Raw genomic sequence first — 19,894 nt, forward strand, 5'->3', positions numbered from 1 at the left:
GTTCAGTGACAATTCAATGTCACATTTTCGTGAAATCCTCAAAAAGAGGCAAAAGCAACAGTCATTTGACAGGTTCCTCGTTAAAGTTGCACGAAAAGAAAACACTTCCAATGAGCCAACCGATAGCAGTGATTCCGTTAGTGAAATTCGTGCTACACAGTAACTCTTCTCATGTCATCTCCCGTCTCCCTCACACCACCAATGATTCTATTGTAAGGTAAAGTGCAGTTTAATTGTTTTACGTTATATTTTGTTTTAGAAATGTTATGCGAATAAATGTTTTTATGTTGTGGACGAATCATCCGAGTTTCAATAGTTTCTTACGGGAAAATTTGCTTTGATATACGAGCGATTTGGATTACGAGCATGTTGCCGGAACGAATTATGCTCGCAGTCCAAGGTTCCACTGTAGTAGTTAGAGCCCTCAGTAAAGAACAGCCACCTACACCATATCTTCTTTATGTAGGACAGTTAGAGGTCACTAACACCACAGCAGTAATGCAGTTTGTGATTGATTCAATGAAATTGTTGTGGCCTGATGGTATTAGATATAAGTGTCCTCATGGCAATGGACACAGCTGTTTGCATGATTAAATCACAGACAATGTTAAAAAGTATTTTCTCTAGTTTAATTCACTTAACAGGTCTCGCACTTGGACTCCATTGCATAGCAGAGATTATTCGTTCATGCTATCCGTTAGTGGGCAAGTAGTATTGTCTGTTAAGAAAATATTGCAAAATCTCCATCACAGGTTCGGATATCCAGAACAATAGCATCTGATACTCCCTTACTACTACAACCTATTGAAATGTGCTGGGAGAATCGTGGCTTGAGGCGGCGCTCTATTATTCTAAATATTTATCGAAAATGAGAGAAGTTGTATAAGCATTAGATCCTAATGATGCAGCATCTATTGAGCTGGATCAGCAAACTTTCAAGCAGAGAATTAAAAAGTAACTTTGTGTTTATAACAGCTTATTTTCATTGTATTCCTAAAACTATTATATCACTCGAAGCAATTGGATTCCTTTACAGCAGTCATTTGCAAAATTTGACAAAACCATGTCCACTTTAAAAACCAATCAAAGGGTTGCAGGAGAAACGGTGAAACAGGAAGTAACAAACATTCTCTCCAAAAATCCTAGGTATAATGTGCTGCTTGAAATTGTAGATGTTCTAGAAGGCAATGCACCCACAACACCAACAAAACAATCAACATCTACAGAATGGTTAGCAGAATGTTGAATACTCCTGTCAGTTCATGCGATGTAGAATGGGTTTTCTTGTGCTGCGAAGCTTTGCTGAAGGACAACAGTCAAAGATTGACCATGGAAAGCATTTGTCACTCCCTAGTTTTTAACTGCAATTACTGCAATTACCGATGGAGTAATGACATAAGTTACAGATAATGATTTTATTTTATGGAAATAAGCTCTAATTGATGACTCATATGTTGTTGCATAATTAGGTACATTTTAGGGCATAAATGCATACATATTTATACAGTATTTAGGGCATGAACTTCCGATCCCTAAATATAATACACAGAATGGCAATAGCAACTCAATTAGCGCTCCAGGCAGAGACAAGCAGCACTACAGCCGCCATGATGTTGTTTTTTTTTGCTAGGGGCTTTACGTCGCACCGACACAGATAGGTCTTGTGGCGACGATGAGATAGGAAAGGCCTAGGAGTTGGAAGGAGGTGGCCGTGTCCTTAATTAAGGTACAGCCCCAGCATTTGCCTGGTGTGAAAATGGGAAACCACGGAACACCATCTTCAGGGCTGCCGATAGTGGGATTCGAACCTACTATCTCCCGGATGCAAGCTCACAGCCGCGCGCCTCCCGCCATGATGTAAATGTACTAGCTGACTAGAGCGGTCTGGAGCTGTCTGAATAATCTTGCACGTATGTAAAGTTCATCGTTGATTAAAAGTCATTATTTAATATGGCTTTATTTATTGTAGCATGAATATGCCTGCATTCTGTTCTGCTTGTTTCTGTTCAAACAAAAGCTGCCAAATGGCATAAGTTAATTCTTTTCTATTACAAGAAGGCTACATTGAAAGATCTTCTTAAGTTTCATCATTGTAATGCATAAATTCTCGCCACAGGTTTCTTCTAAAAGACAAAGAGGTGACTATACAGTGTGTGAATAACATGAGAAATGTGGTATCTCAAGCAACACAGATCAGAACATTTTGAAGAGCACTGTATTTATTTAGTTAATGACAGGGGACGTTTGCTGACCAAGCAGTACCAATATCTTCAAGTTCCCACCCCATTTACAAAGAAATCACAGCAGCAAAAAGTCTGCTCAAGAAACAAGTGTTGGAAGAGACGACCAACATCTCTCAAACTTGAGAGTCCCAAAAACCTTTGGAGGATGAGCAGAGTGGAAACTGAAAGTAACAAAACATATTGTAGTCAGTCAGGAAAAGCACATTCTGACTTGTTGACACGTCATAAATGGATTAAACACAGGGGTTTGTGAATCGGGATCGGAAATGCAATAAACTAAACTCATGTCCTCATTCCAAGGTGGTGCAGTTCTTTTTAGGCACACCTCAAATGGAGGTGAGCTTCATGTACCATTTCAACTACATACCAGCCCTTCTGCCATTCTTAAATTTCTGGCAGTACCGGGAATCGAACCTGGACCTCTGAGGACGGTAGTTAATAGTGCTAAACGTTAAGCTACGGAGCCAGGAGTTGGAAATGAAATGATGGGGATGAATTTCAATGGGAATATTTCTGTAGATTAGTTTCTCTACAGGAGAGGAAAGGTTTACATGCAGCTAATAAATTAAGGCAATGTTATACACTTCCTTTTTTAACAATTCGCTTTACATCGCACCAACACAGATAGGTCTTACGGCGATGAAATGTCATATACAATGCCGAACTAAAAAAAAATGGAAGTTTTTCTTGCTGCAGAAACTTTAAACAATTCCATTTCAAAGACTGTGGAATTCTGCTTTTATTTAGGAACAAAGGAATTCAAAGGCAGTGAAATGACAGTGAAGTTTGTAAAATTTATGGAATTAATATTCTGAACTCTTGCCACCCAATGGGGAAAGGGATGAAGCGTCCTCTTTCTAAAAAAATAAGGACTGTCGTGAACTGAAATTCAGGACAGATTGAGGACTTGGGTTTGAATTACAGATTGTCAAAGCTTAAGAACTTGTATTCTAAAACCCTTTACAACTTACATAATTTTACGCTTTTGACACCATTTAACTTCAAAGTCTCTCTTCAAGTCTATACAATATATACAAAAATATTTCTCACTAGTACGATACTTAGCTCGGAGACTTAGCAGATTTTCGTTCTTCTTTTCTTCCGTCTTCTGCGCTGGGTCCCTTGGAACCCTCTGTTGCTACAGTGAGTCGGAGCCCCTTCAGTTAAGGAATGATGCTGGTCTGTTTTCCGCCTGAGCTACTGAAATTCCACCACCCAACTGAATATCAGTGTGAAAACCCTGTGAATGTCTACTAACGAAGTGGCAATTAAGTTCAAAAGTCTACTACTGCTCTGACTTGCTAATACTTTTAGCCAACTCTACTACACACGCGCGCACACACACACACACACACACACACACACACACACGCACACACACTTGTATCTCCATTAAGTTCTACCAACACTCCTAATAGGCCTCCCTAGCCGTCCATCTACCAGCTCGCGCACGGGCAGCGTCTCCGACTGATATCTTTATCTTTTCCTCTACTTGGTTACCTTTCACCACAACTACCTGTAAACATCACAGTAACACTGTTCTCTGATTGGTTCCTTTGTATGGAATCCTCCCATACGTTGGAACTCTGCATGTTCCAGAACATTTTCAAAATTTGCTTTGTGCTCCTCACTAGGCATACATGACACCAATAACGTACATTTCCACTATTATTACTCACCTACCGGGCGAGTTGGCCGTGCGGTTAGGGGTGCGCGGTTGTGAGCTTGCATCCAGGAGATAGTGGGTTCGAATCCCACTGTCGGCAACCCTCAAGATGGTTTTCCGTGGTTTCCCATTTTCACACCAGGCAAATGCGGGGGCTGTACCTTAATTAAGGCCATGGCTGCTTCCAACTCCTAGGGGCTGATGACTTTCGATGTTAGGCCCCTTAAAACAGCAAGCACCAACTCCTAGGCCTTTCCTATCCTTCATCGCCATAAGACCTATCTGTGTCGGTGTGATGTAAAGCCACTAGCAAAAAAAAGAAGAATTACTCACCTATGTCCTCGGACCATATAAACTATGCTTCTTCCACTCTCAAATGTACACAACATGTCTTTTGTAAGATTGCCTCACTGCCAGGCTTGCTACCAACTCCAGCTCAGTGTAGAAAGAGGTCTGGAATATTTTGAAAATATTCCAGACCTCTACTTTTTAAATGTTCTTTCTTTTACTTAACATTATTTTGTTTTCAACACCATTATTTATGAATTATACAGGTTCTCCTATAATTTCCCATTATATTACATGTATTCCATATACCTGCTACTCCTCTCATCGCAGGCTTTGTACCTTGGAGGTCACGGATTTGACTACCATTTGAGTCCGTTCGCTCGCTCCTTCATATGAGGGAGGCACATCGTGAACCCCCTTCACGACTGGACCTAGTTGTTAGATAGATGTAGCTAATGAATCCGTCAGTTATGTGAAGAAATTGAAACTTCAAGGTGGTACACCTGTACACAAGTCAAACAGAAGAGTTTCAATAAGTGGATTTATTATTGATTTGTTAAGTGTTTTTTAAAAAATATTTTTTACAAGTTGCTTTATCAGCAAATATGTTGGTAGATGATCTGCCTAGTCAATACTATTTATTATTTACCTTTCACCTTAACATCTAGTACATGTTTTGAGAATATTTATGCATTCTCTTCCTCAGCTAGTGGATTAAAATTCAGTATACAATAAGACCTGATAAAATAGGGGGGCCCCCATTAAAAATTCACAACTATGACCATTACAATGTAACATTTAAAAAATTTGGATGGTAAAAAACATGGAATTAAATCCCATCTTGTCATGTACAAATAAAAACACAATATAGTAATGTCTGATTAAATATTGAGTACAGCATCTTATGGTGATACGAGTTCACAGTATCCTTGATCTTGCAATGCTATCTTGTGAAGTTTAAATAAAGTTAAGAATAAATGAAATTGCATTAAAACTTGAAGTCTTGCCGATATCCACCGTTAATAGGTGTTAAAATAATGTCTATATGAATTAAAATATTGAACACAGCGTCGTACATTGATGTGAGTTTACAGTGTCCTTGGAGTTGTAATACTAACTTGTGAAGTTCAATTGGATTTGTATAAGAATAAATGAAGTTGCATTAAAACTAGAAGTCCTGCCGTTATCTTCGATTAATGGGTGTATTATGCAGCCAGGTTGAAATAAAGTTAAAATGGTCTGTAAAAAGGAAAGGAAATAGAAATTAACAAAAAGGCTCCGACATGAACAAAATGAGAATACAATGGGCCAAAAATATTAAACCTTTCCAGTGTGTTGATGTAAATATTACGTGTGGCGTGCATATGTTGAAGAGATGTGAAAGCAACTGGTGTTGTACGGCAGCTGGATGCGGAATTATATTGGGATGCGCGGTGGTTGTAATTCATATCACTCATATCACCATAAGACACTGTACTCAATATTTAATCAGACATTACTATATTGTGTTTTTATTTGTACATGACAAGATGGGATTTAATTCCATGTTTTTTACCATCCAAATTTTTTAAATGTTACATTGTAATGGTCATAGTTGTGAATTTTTAATGGGGGCCCCCTTATTTTATCAGGTCTTATTGTATACTGAATTTTAATCCACCAGCTGAAGAAGAGAATGCATAAATATTCTCGAAACATGTACTAGATCTTAAGGTGAAAGGTAAATAATAAATAGTATTGACTAGGCGGACCATCTACCAACATATTTGCTGTTATTAAGTCAATACGGATCCAATACTGGCCACTATGGTCAAGATTATTAAAAGTTGCTTTATGTCGCACCGACACAGATAGGTTTCACGGTGTTGATGGAATAGGAAAGTGCTAGGAGAGGGAAGGAAGTGGCCATGGCCTTAAGGTACATCCCCGGCATTTGCGTGGTATGAAAATGGGAAATCATGGAAAACCATCTTCAGGGCTGCCGGCAGTGGGGTCAAACCCACCATCTCCCAAATGCAAGCCCACAGCTGCTGCACACCCATAACCACACTGCCAATTCGCTCAGTCGTGTTAAGTGTAAAGGAACTGACAGATATATATCTGGGCAGATGATGTACCTCTTAGTTATTTACTTACAAAATGTTAAGCCAGGAACAATTTAGAATTTCTCTTCTTGTCCATATGTAATAGGGGAGGAAATGGAAATAATTCCAATGCAGAGCAGTTCAGATCAATATACAGTTTACTGGGACAGATTGACCCATTGATGACTGCAAATTGTGTAAACCATGAGTAAGTTACGTGCTTCTCAAGAACACACTTCTACTGATCATGATTACTGTGCTGCAGATTACAAGTCACTCATCAAGTCCTCTGAAAATGTTGTTCAGTACATAGCAGTAAATGCCATCTGTGAGATGGGAAAGAAGATTATCTGACATGACTGTTTGAAGGCTATGTTTGCTCATCATTCTGAAGAGTGGAAATGCCTTATTGCCTTGAAAAATGTAAAACATAGTTTTCTTTTTTTTTTATTTTTTTATCCAGCTCGTGATGTGAAATGAAGCTACATGGCTGAAAAAATTTTCCTGAAAATAAAAGTCACAAATTAGACTGGATGACAGCTATTGCACAAAAACTGAAAAGAGAGACTCTAAGGCAGATGTACACCAAATTAATACTTTTCAAGGGACAATGAATCAGAGTTAGAAAATACTTATTGGTTCATGTTCAGAGCTGTTTAGAATCGATAAATGTAAAATTCATATTACTTATTGTAAATTATACATCCATATTTCCATAGAAAGGTTTCCTTTGATATGTATGATAATTCTGTAAAGTGGTTTTTAATTTTTCTGGCTGTTTAAATATACATCCTAATCCATAATCTTGTACCATAGGCCTAAACTGTTCTGTATGTTGATAAATTGGAGATGGCTGGATATCTCCACATCTTTGCAATAAAACACTTATTGATTTAATCATTTTCATTGGTATATTGCTTCATTCAAATACAGACTGTTATGTATTTTGTTTTCTACTTACAAGCTTAATGTGCTTGTTAGTCTACACTATGATTCTGTAAGGAAAACTTATATGCATCCAATAGTTACATTTTCCATGCAAGCAGTGTTCATATATTCTCATCAACAACTCAAATAATCTGTAAATGTTACACCTAATGAATATGATCTGTGTGATCCCGCTCTGTTCCGTGCTCCGCCTACTGAGGAACATTTAAGAAAGTGTGGACACCAGTTCAACTTTCTTCATAGATGGCAGTGTGATATATTCTAGCTCATTGGTACTCTCACCACATCAACACAGTAATTAAAACTGAGAGGACTTTTCCTCTTGGTGAAACTTACAACCTGACTTTTCATCCCATTTAACATCATACTATTTTCTGCTGTCTATCTCGCAACATTGTCTGCATCCCGCTGCAGTCGCTCACAATCCTGTAACACATTTACTACTCTGTACAGTATAACAACATCTGCGAATAGCCTTATCTGTGATTCCAAGTCTGTACTCAAATCATTTATAGATATAAGAAAACATAGAGGTCCAATAATACTGCCCTATGGGACACACGTTTGAGGAAGTGGAAAGGATAGTAAATAACTCCATTGTCATAAAGCAGCAGGAATACATACAATTAGACCTGATTTGGTTAAGTATAGTAGAAAGGCAGGGATGAAATTGCTTCATAGAATAATAAGATTGATGATGATGATGATGATGCTTGTTGTTTTAAGGGGCCTAACATCGAAGGTCATCGGCCCCTAATTAATAAGATCACAGCCTTGTCTAACCCCTGTAAGTAGCCTGAACCAAGAACTCACTCTACCATCAATTCTCACTGAAGCCCAATTGTCAACATAAATGCCTTTGATTGATTTTAATAATCTACCTTCAATTCCATAGTCCCCCAGTATACTGAACATCTATTCCCTTGGTACCCTGTCATGTGCTTTCTCTAGATCTACGAAACGAACACAACTGCCTATTCCTCTCGTAGCATTTTTTTCAATTACCTGGCGCATACTGAAAGTCGGATCCTGACAGCCTCTCTGTGGTCTGAAACCACACTGGTTTTTGTCCAACTTCCTCTCAACCACTGATCGCACCCTCCCTTCCAAGATGCCAGTGAATACTTTGCCTGGTATATTAATCAATGACCGGGCGAGTTGGCCGTGCGCGTAGAGGTGCGGCTGTGAGCTTGCATCCGGGAGATAGTAGGTTCGAATCCCACTATCGGCAGCCCTGAAGATGGTTTTCCATGGTTTCCCATTTTCACACCAGGCAAATGCTGGGGCTGTACCTTAATTAAGGCCACGGCCGCTTCCTTTCAACTCCTAGGCCTTTCCTATCCCATCGTCGCCGTAAGACCTATCTGTGTCGGTGCGACGTAAAGCCCCTAGCAAAAAAAAATGTTAATCAATGAGGTACCTCGATAGTTGTTGCAATCCTTCCTATTCCCATGCTTATAGATAGGTGCAATTACTGCTTTTGTCCAATCCGAAGGTACCTTACCAACACTCCACGCTAATTTTACTACTCTACGAAGCCACTTCATCCCTGCCTTCCCACTATACTTCACCATTTCAGGTCTAATTTCATCTATTCCTGCTGCCTTATGACAATGGAGTTTATTTACCATCCTTTTCACTTCCTCAAGCATAATTTCACCAACATCATTTTCCTCCTCCCCATGAGCTTGGCTGTTTGCAGCACCACCGGGATGATTTCCTTTTACATTGAGAAGATGTTCAAAATATTCCCTCCACCTCTCCAGTGATTCCCTGGGACCTATTATGAGTTCACCTGAATTACTCAAAACACTGTTCATTTCCTTTTTCCCTCCCTTCCTAAGATTCTTTATTACTGTCCAGGAAGGTTTCCCTGCTGCTTGACCTAGCCTTTCCAGGTTATTACCAAAATCTTCCCATGACTTCTTTTTGGGTTCAGGAACTATTTGTTTCGCTCTGTTTCTTTCATCTACGTACAAATCCCTGTCTGCCTCGGCCCTTGTTTGGAGCCACTTCTGATAAGACTTCTTTTTATGTTTACAGGCTGCTCTCACTTCATCATTCCACCAAGATGTTCGCCTTTCCTCATCTTTACACACAGTTGTTCCTAGGCATTCCCTTGCTGTTTCTACTACATCATTTCTGTATGCCACCCATTCACTTTCTATATCCTGAACCTGCTTACTGTCTACCGTTCGAAACTTCTCACTAATCATATCCATGTATTTCTGTCTAATTTCCTCGTCCTGGAGATTTTCTACCCTTAGTCGTTTGCAGACAGTTTTCACTTTCTCTACCCTAGGCCTAGAGATACTTAGTTCACTACAGATCAGATAGTGGTCTGTATCATCGAAAAATCCGTGAAAAACTCGAACATTCCTAACAGATTTCCTGAATTCAAAGTCTGTTAAGATATAGTCTATTATGGATCTGGTACCCTAGCCTTCCATATGTAGCGGTGAATAGCCTTATGCTTGAAGAATGTATTTGTAACAGCTAAACCCATACTAGCACAGAAGTCCAGCAAACGCTTCCCATTCCCATTAGTTTCCATATCTTCCCCACATTTACCAATCACCCTTTCGTATCCTTCAGTTCTATTCCCAACTCTCGCATTGAAATCGCCCATTAGCACTATTCTATCCTTGCTGTTGACCCTGACCACGATGTAACTCAGTGCTTCATAAAACTTGTCACCTTCATCCTCATCTGCACCCTCACATGGTGAATACACGGACACAATTCTTGTCCTAATTCCTCCAACTGACAAATCTACCCACATCATTCGCTCATTTACGTGCCTAACAGAAACTATCTTGCGTGCAGTGGTATTCCTGATAAAGAGCCCTACCCCAGACTCTGCCCTTCCCGTTCTAACACCCGTCAGGTACACTTTATAATCTCCTATCTCTTCCTCATTATCTCCCCTTACCCGAATATCACTTACTCCTAGCACATCAGGATGCATCCTCTTTGCTGACTCAGCCAGTTCTACCTTCTTTCTTCCATAAGCCCCATTAATATTGATAGCTCCCCATCGAATTCCATTTCGTTCGCCAAGTTGTTTCCAAGGAGTCCCTCGCCTGTCAAATGGGAGTGGGACTCCATTACTCCCATAGGTCCGAGCCTTGCTTAAAATGTTCTGAGCTCGGTAAATTCATAAAGCAGGATGCTACCCTACTTGCACATAGTCCAATTGGGGATCTCTCCTCTAACGGGTTATGGACCGCCGGTGAATTGTATAGTCCTAGCCGCCTGAGCACAAGGAGGGCCACGACTCAGAATATGTCCAAGATGCCCACTCCCATTCCACAGCAACTGGTATCCCGACTCTCAGGACCACCTACTAGGCCACTCAGCCGTTGCCCATGGTTAACGAACTAGGACGTGACTACAGTAACCCTCAAACATGAACCATCATATAAAATAGACATTATTAACTTTTTCCTTTCATTTTTTGCTACAAATTTTTAAAACCATGTTTCACTGATAGATCTTGATTTTTTTATATCCTCAATATAATTCATGCTAGCTGAGAATTTAATATTCTCTTTATGTTTCAGGCCCCTGAGGTAATTATGTCATTACAGTATGATGCCAAAGCTGACCTGTGGAGTCTCGGTACTATTGTTTTTCAGTGCCTGACAGGGAAGGCTCCTTTCCAGGCCCAGACACCACAGGCACTGAAGCAGTTTTATGAGAAAAATGCAAACCTTGCCCCAAAGTGAGTATTTCAGTTCATGTATTTCTTTTCTGAACTCAATATTCTTTCATTTGTACACAATCCCTTTGTATACTCAGTTGCTGCAGAATGTTATTACAGGTCACATCTATTTTGAGTGATGAATCATATATGTTAACTTGATTAGTATGTGTTTAATATTTAAAGTGTGGTCATATTTCTAATTAGAATTCCAGTAGGAACTTCTCCAGAATTAGCTGATCTACTGCTGGGACTTTTAAGGCGTAATGCTCGGGATCGAATGCCGTTCGATAGTTTCTTTAACCATCCATTCCTCCAGCGTCTCCCTGAGCCTGTTTCTTCAGCACCTACACCACCGGCATCATGCCCTCTACCAGGTATTAAGCATGTTGTGTAACTGTGTTACATTTCTCCTCCCCCTCCCTTTTTTTCTGTGCTTAGTTTAGTTACTCATTTTTAATTTGACGTAATTCCTTTTGTGAGTTATCATTGTTTCTGTACAAGGAATTTCAGTTATATATTCTTTTCGACTGTAGTTACTCATGGGCTTGTTATAAATATTACTGTGTTGTTGTGATTGCTTCCTTCAGTATGATGCATTAACCTATAATTCCATGGCTTTCACATTGCTATTTACAGATGTTAGCACATAACTGATTGACACCTGCTGCTGAAAAAGGGGGATCTGGAATATGGGTTAACATTTTTCTGGTGACATGCTTATTTCTTTTCTGTCCTTAGCATGCATTTTGCTCTGCTTTTCTTTTTCTATTTTGGAATAATATGCTATTACTTGTTCAGAACTGCATCCTATTATAAGTCGCATGTGTGTGTGTGTGTGTGTGTGTGTGTGTGATATCTGAAGCCATCTCTTTCAGTTTTGACTCAGTTGATTAGGTTCTTCAGTCTGCTGAAACTAATTTCAAACAGCAAAAATTATAAAATACCTGAAAAGAAACAAGTTACGGTAGAAGTCCGCCATAGCGAGTACGGTATATAAGGAGAACCCCGGTATAATATCAGATCTTTTTCTGTCCCTTCAAAATTCCTATATTAAACTGTGTAATATCCTTCTGTTACAGCGAGAGCCTTATTACTGATGCATCTGTTATTACAAGCGATTAAGCACGCGCGATTTTTTCCGGTACCGATATTTATGCGCCCAGCCATTATACTGCATGCGATCTTCAGTATTGTTTCCTCGCTATGTCCACTAGCAAGCTCTTTCGTCGTCATTCGAAAGCAATGTCGGATGATATAGATGCTGATCCCCATAGGGAATCAGAAATATTTGTTCCGAATGAGTAAATTTATAATACCAATAATGTCCAATAATGGACCATTTATATTGGTATTAGCAATGTTGGAGTCGATTAGTAATACCCATCGACTGCTGTTCCGTAAAGAAAAAGGGAAATGAAAGAGAAGAACATGTTTTCATAATAAGTGTGTAAATGTGTCCGATAGCACTTGTTAACTTGTTAAGAATAAAGGCTGAGGTAAACGATCACTTAATTTTAATGCTAAATACTTTAAGTAAGAATGGGATGCACCTCAAGATATGGCAGAGTGAATAATTGATTTCAGAGGTTAGTTAATATTTTTTCACATCGGTTTAAATTTCCGAAAGGCTATTATCATGTAAATTTATAGCGAGAAGGTTATCACTTTTCTACTGGCGCTTGATATATGTTTTCATGGTATACATGTGGTTAAGTTAGGTTAGCTGACGCTGTTTGAATAAGAAAGATGAAGCATTTGCCATAAAATGCGACCTTCAGTACAGTATCATTTTCTCACTGTGCACTTGCGAGCTCTCTTGTCGACATTTGAAGCCGATGTTAGAGTCTATTAGTATTACCTGTCAACTGCCGTTCCGTAAAGAAAATCAGACATGAAAGCGGACAACATGTTTTAGTAATAAATACACAAATAAAATAGTGATTGTAGTTGTTGTTAATTCATTAGAAATAAAGGCTAAGTAAATGATCGCTTAATTTTAATACTCTACACTAAAATTAAGTAAAAATGCAATACTGTTACACCTCAAGAAATGGCAGAGCTTATCACTGACTTTAGAGGTTAGTTTATATTTTCTCGCGTCAGATTACATTTCGGCGAGGCTATTCCCATGTAAATTTATAGCGAGATTTGATCAATTCTCTACTTGCGCTTGGAACATATAGTACAGTGAAGTTAAGTAAGGTGACGCTGTTTGAATAAGAAAACAAACATTTACCACAAATTGCTGTTGATCATCGAACTATCGTTTTCTCCCTGTGTACACTTGCGAGCTCTCTTGTCGACATTCAAAAACGATATCGGAGTCGATTAGTAATTGCCCGTTGACTGCTGTTCTCTAAAAGGAAATTCAAAAAGAAAGCGGATAACACGTTTTCATAATAAATGCGTAAGTGACGTCTCCAATAGCAGTTATTAACTCGTTTGAAATAAAGGCTGAAGCAAACGATCGCTTAATTTTAATGTTATATACTGAAATTAAGTAGTAATATGATTCACCTCAAGGTATGACAGAGTAAATCACTGATTTCAGAGGATAGTTTATATTTTCTTGCACCGAGCTTGATAGCTGCAGTCGCTTAAGTGCGGCCAGTATCCAGTATTCGGGAGATAGTAGGTTCGAAACCCACTGTCGGCAGCCCTGAAAATGGTTTTCCGTGGTTTCCCATTTTCACACCAGGCAAATGCTGGGGCTGTACCTTAATTAAGGCCACGGCCGCTTCCTTCCCACTCCTAGCCCCTTCCTGTCCCATCGTCGCCATATGACCTATCTGTGTCGGTGCGACGTAAAGCAACTAGCAAAAAAAAAATATATATTTTCTTGCGTCTAATTACATTTTGGAATATTCCCATGTAAAATCATAGCAACATGGTTATCATTTATTTGCATGTGCTTGAAATGTTTTCATGATGCATATGTGGTTAGGCTAGGTGACGCTGTCTGAAGAAGAAAACTAAATCGTTTGCCACAGAGGCCTCTGGAGTGACATTATATTTTTTCAGAATGAAATTAAACATATACTTCTACGTAGTATCGGATTTTGAAAAATAACAAACGAGTAAGCCTTAGTGTGGATATCATCCACAAAAATGCAGTTTTGAACAGCCAGATTGCCATTTCATACCAATTTTAATGTGTATGGGTCCCCCTCCCTGGCTTTTACGAATAATCTAATATAACGACAATTCACTATAACGAGTAAATTTATTGCTGTTATGAATTCTCGCTATAAGAGACTTCTACTGTCATTCATTTTCTTTTTTTTTTCTTTTATCAGCTGCTGAAGTTAGCTCGGAGGTCCGTCCACTGGCGAAGTTCTTTTCTTTGATTGGTGCTCTCAAGCTTGTCTTAAGCAATGTGCAGATAGCCTAGCAAACCCCACATGAATTCATCCACGATGTGATCTGATGGGCTAACTTGAGCAGCTGAAAAAATGATAACTGCGCGAGATATCTCAACCCTCTAATTCCCATACGCCCAGTTCACATTGTTTCTGACCACCCTATACGTGCAATTAACAACATTTAATATACTGACCAATTAAAAATTGAATTTGAATTTCTGTTGGCGGCCTATAGCAAATACAACTACAACTTCTATAATCAGGTTGGTCAGGAGTGCAGTTCAGTAAGGAGGGGCTGATAACAGCCAAAGAGCACACTACGGTGTAATTAAGAAATTATGTTAGACGATGTCCACCTGTGACTGTTTCTTGGTGGATGCAGTATTTTTGCATCTGTTTTATGATACGGGCCACAGAAGTCTGTCTCATTTTTTACTATGACTTTATGGAATCTCCTGAGACACGAGTGGTTCTGAGTAATGAAACCCGGTGAGGAAAGCAATGACATACTACTCCACTCCCCATGTTGCCTAGTATGCCTCTGCCTCTGTGTGACACTGCCATCAGGTTTTGTGGTGTCCTTGTTACTGCATATACTTTTCTTTCTTGTGCTACTTGAGGATCCAACCTGGTTCTGGGCTGTTGACAGATAGACAACACATGAACAATTAGTTGTCATGTGACTATAACACATTCCAAATCCACAAAATTTAGATTACTATATTAACAAATAATGCCTGACCCCTCTCACCAAACAAATTTCTAAATATTTGACTGTTGGTAGGAGAATGAAACAAACAGAGGCATTTTGCTTCACAGCTGTTTTTTAAAACCATTTTATCAGTAAATGGATTTCTTAATATAAAAGAAAGTAAATGCTTGTCTTACAAAGATTTGCTTTGATTATTCTTATAGAGAATTGAAAATACAGTTAACAGTAGATTTTCAGGTTAAGGCACTTGAACTGTGTGTGTTGAATTGAACATTTTAAGGGGCATATATACTTCAATTTTCATAGCCATGAGACTGTAAAGAAAAAGGGAAATGAAAGAGAACATGTTTTCATAATAAGTGTGTAAATGTGTCCGATAGCAATTGTTAACTTGTTAAAAATAAAGGCTGAAGTAAACGATCGCTTTATTTTAATGCTAAATACTGCGATTAAGAATGGCTAAAGCTCCTGGCTCTTTCATTATGCAGTGAAATCCAAATTACACTGCCTTATATAGAGATGATTAAGATTTTCTTCATGCATACTAAAACTACAGGAATGGTTTCTAAATAAATATTACACTGCATTTATAACAGCATGATAAAAGTATTTGTGATCATTAGATTAGTTGCTTAACAATTCCTAGGACTGAAATTTTCATTCCTTATTGAGAGGCTCTCATAAGAATGTGTATGAATAAAGACTTGCAGATGAACTTTGCACTGTTTAATAGGGAATACAAAAGAGGTTGTGGGGAAATATTCTAAAAATTTTAAAATCTACATTGCTGACACTAACGGCAATGGAGAACTGAAACTGCAGATAGGATTCCTTTTTTTCTTCAAGGATAAGATGAGTATATGGTGACGAGTTTGAGAATTATAATTTTTTTTAATGCTAAGACTTCCACTTCGTAATGTATACCACTGAAAGCTTGTTACGTTAGTATTTTTTTTGAATTGATACTTAAATGCTTTCACTGTAATAGTTATTCTCTACACTAAATTTTTGTGTAGTCTAGGTTTTAACATAGTTACTTTCCATATGATTGTTAAGGTTAGAATTCTAACTCTCCTATGGAAGATTTAAATTCAGGTAATGAGGATTGGATTGTGATAGATCCTTTTTTATGTAAATTATTATTTTGTGCCAGTTACTACTTCCCCCTACACTCTGATGGTAAATATTGTACAAGGTCTGTCCAAGAAGAAACTAAATTTTGTCAAAATTATATCTATCATTAATCAACTTACCCAGATTTATCACCTTCAGGTATTACCATCTATTGCTATTGGAATGCACAGGTGGGAGATACTAGCCAGACTGCGATTATTTACATCATTCTTTGCTGACAACTCTTTAATAAGGAGCACTGAATGCATAGGAGCATTGTTGTGCTGCTGCACCCAGGTTGCATTTACCTACATTTCAGCCCTTTTCTTTCTATTTGCATCTCTGTCATCTTATTACTCCCTAATAACACACCTCCCTTTTCATTGTGGAATGTATTTATGATGAACAGTAAAGAGGAAAACATCAATATTGCCATCACTTTCGTGCTTATTTCAGTCTCTGCAATGACTTCCCAACACATTGTGATGACTGTAGTTTTGTTTCTTTGTCATATCTATATACCCTATATTTTTTGATGTTCTTCAGAAAGCTGACATTCTCATTTCACCATCGTTAAATATCATTATAGAATACAACATTTGCGTGTTTATGTTGATCTGTTAGCATTTGCGGAACAATTTTCATGGCAGTCTGATGGTTGCTGAGTTTCCTCATCAGATTTGTGTGACGCAAAGTTTTTACTAATTTCCGTGACTTCTGTTATATCACGGAGAGTCAACTGATTTTTATCCTGCAGCATAACACTCACTTTTAGAACATAAAAATAATCGCATGATGTTGATAGCTGCCCAGGTTTTGCATTGGCTTCATTTCTCTGTTTGATTTGAAATGATTAAACGACTTGTAACACTGTGCCTGCTTGTACATTTTTCTCCTTGAACTTCTTGCAACTTAGTATATTTGTGAATGTCTTGCTCAGTTTGAAACAATCTTCATTCAAGCATTTTTCCCTTTAAGATTATTTGTTTCTTTCCTGTAAGAAAGAATCGGCACTGGCAGAAAGCACTACCTTGCTTAAATGCTTCAGTAATAGGAATGAACCATCATAGGTAATGTGGTAATCAGTTCATTATTTGAGGCACTCCATATGCAAATTGTGCAAGACCACAGCAACTGTTTGTGAGATAATCATTGATTTTGAAACAATCAAAGAAAAATCATACACACAGCTTTTATGCAGTATGCATGTATTTGCAATCTAATATTTTACCTAAACCATAGGAACAAAAAAACCTGGAATAAAGTATATTGCTGAAATTAAATGTTGAAAAATAAAATGTGGACTTGCTTCACTTATGCTGAAAATGTAGAAGTATTTCACATGGCCATACTGTCTGTATACATTAAAATAATCATATGCTTATGACTTCCACTTGTTGTATAATTTTAAGAATTCTCTATCAGCATTCGTTTTAAATAATTAAATAATTTTAAAAAAGATCAAGTTAATCATGCATCATTTCATCATTACCTGCATGGTGAGCTTCAACTTTAACAAGCAGTGACTGGCAGCTATTTCGCACTGTTGGAAAATTCTTGAAGAGAGAATGGAGAACTGGAGGAATAAGTGGTCGTAAATCTGGTATGTTCTTTACTTTGACTTCAAAAACTTGATGTTGCTTCCAGGTGACAAGCTCCTGATCTTGTAGCAAGAGTGTATCGTTCTCAAATGCGATTTTATTTGACGGAAATATCAGACGAGGACACGTTCACTTCCTTGTGTAAATTACTTTGTCACTGTAAGTCACAACACACAGTTATACACACTAGCAAGTGACACTACAACACTTAATAGCGGAGTACCCTCAAGTCGATTCTGACAAGTACAGATATCAACAACACTGACGCACTGTAACATACGCTCTCTTGAACTCGCCCTCCACCTCGGAGCCCAATAGCCACTCAGTCCAACACTTGCCTCAAATCCAACCTGACTGACTCACTGATCGACAGCTAGATATATATACTGTTCGATCAACTGTCCAGAATTATTGATTTCTGAAAGGGTTCTTACAACACTCTATAACACTCGTACCAGCAATTTCTGGTACAAGCAAACAAAGGTCAAGAGATAGCAAATATCCTTTTTAAAAAGAAAAACAGCAAATACTCACCAAAAAGTCAAGTAACAGGCCATAAACCAGAGGCAACTCAGATCGAACCAAAAGATTTTCACAGTGGGCACGACAGGAAAATTAAATAACGTGCACAGAAAGCATATCCAAAATCGAAGGCGCTCACCAAAATAGACACCAAACAGGTCACTAAACGACCCCAAAAATTTACCACGCTTCGAAATGGAAGAACAAGATAGCACCAAGGATGGTAACGCGCCCCCCAAAAATTAGAATTCTTCATTAATTATCAGAGCAAGCAGCACTAATCATTACAGAGCGTGCACACACAAAATCAAATCACCATGAAGAGCCAACAGCTCCCAACTTGAAGACACGCCCAGCACAAAATTTTATTACAGTAATTCCCAAAACATCGTCAATTCTATTTATTCATCCAAAACAATAGTTCCCATGGGCGACGGTTGCCATGGAGATGACAGCAAGAGTGAGCGTTACCAAAGCATAAAAGAAAAATTTACTTAAAGAAAAGGAAGTCAGAAGAGGTAAAAATTTTAAGAAAGAAATAGATTCCAATCCACGGAGATAATCTCGCGATCTCAATCCTTTTAATGGATGACTTTACATTATTAAATATTTCACTCCGAACTTCTTTAACATAATCTAAAACTGAAATATCATTTAGCGCCAAGAAACATCGTGCCGAAAAGGTTTTCTTCCACTCATAGTAGGTTTAAACCGTGCAGTCAATAATCCGAATTCCAAAACATATTACAAAATTTTAAAGTTTATCAGAACAGAGGAACCATCAAATTAGTGTGTTTTTTTCTTTTTTTTTTTTCCTTAACAGCGAGCAACTGCTAAATTAAATAAGCATCCAAGACAAATTCATCCAGCTCCAGGAGTGAAGGAAAATAACAATCTTGAAAGCAACTTACGAGTTCGATAATCCATGGGCAGGAGTTAACGTTTGGCGCTGGCAGGGATACACCAAATACTTACAATTACGTAGAGATAAAATTAGGTAGAATAAGTAGCAGACGTCCACTCCAGGTAAGAAAAAATAATAAGCAAAACGCTTCAGGGCGTTAGCCCTGATCCTTTACATGTTATCCAGGCATGTTGAGGTGGGTAGATGCTCTTACAAGGAGCCACCACATAAAGCTTCCAACCATCATGGTTCTCGACAATTAACTAACTTCACGCTACAAAAGCGATGTGCACCAGGAGAAGATAGGACAGCGAGTGAGCCAAACATGAGACTCGCTCTCTGGCTGGTCCGATGGCAGACCAGTAGATAACAGGAAAAAAAGTAATGAAACACATCGTATATGAACGATGGGAAGTTACTCCGCTAACAGAGAAGATGCAATTATAATAAGCGACGTAAGTCGCACGGAAAATAAAATTAAAAGCGAGTGGGAATAAAATTCCAAAGCGATACAAATTTCAATGGCGAGTCACCCAGGCCAATAAGGTGGTGGATAGAGGCTTATAAATGTGTCCCCACTGGGACAACTCTAATGGAACTCACTTGAAACATCGATCGACCAGCTGGTTGAATGTAGTACTTGAACTTTCGTTACTGTTTACCAATACACATGGAAATTTCTCCAACATTCCTGATGTGTGTACATGTATCTGGATAATAAACCTTACAGTAAGTTTCCAGAACC

At 38.4% G+C, this 19,894-nt stretch overlaps 1 protein-coding gene across 2 annotated transcripts in view; it reads left to right on the forward strand.

The window, feature by feature from the left end:
• Atg1 (serine/threonine-protein kinase unc-51-like protein Atg1) overlaps positions 1-19,894 on the forward strand; it is a 431,394-nt gene that overhangs the window by 135,471 nt on the left and 276,029 nt on the right. For both annotated transcript variants that reach the window (XM_067141810.2, XM_067141811.2), the window contains exons 9-10: positions 10,793-10,953; positions 11,140-11,309. In XM_067141810.2, coding sequence (XP_066997911.1) covers positions 10,793-10,953; positions 11,140-11,309 — 331 coding nt within the window. The remainder of the gene's footprint in view (positions 1-10,792; positions 10,954-11,139; positions 11,310-19,894) is intronic.

This window comes from Anabrus simplex, chromosome 2 (assembly GCF_040414725.1).
Source record: "Anabrus simplex isolate iqAnaSimp1 chromosome 2, ASM4041472v1, whole genome shotgun sequence".
Taxonomy (NCBI): domain Eukaryota; kingdom Metazoa; phylum Arthropoda; class Insecta; order Orthoptera; family Tettigoniidae; genus Anabrus; species Anabrus simplex.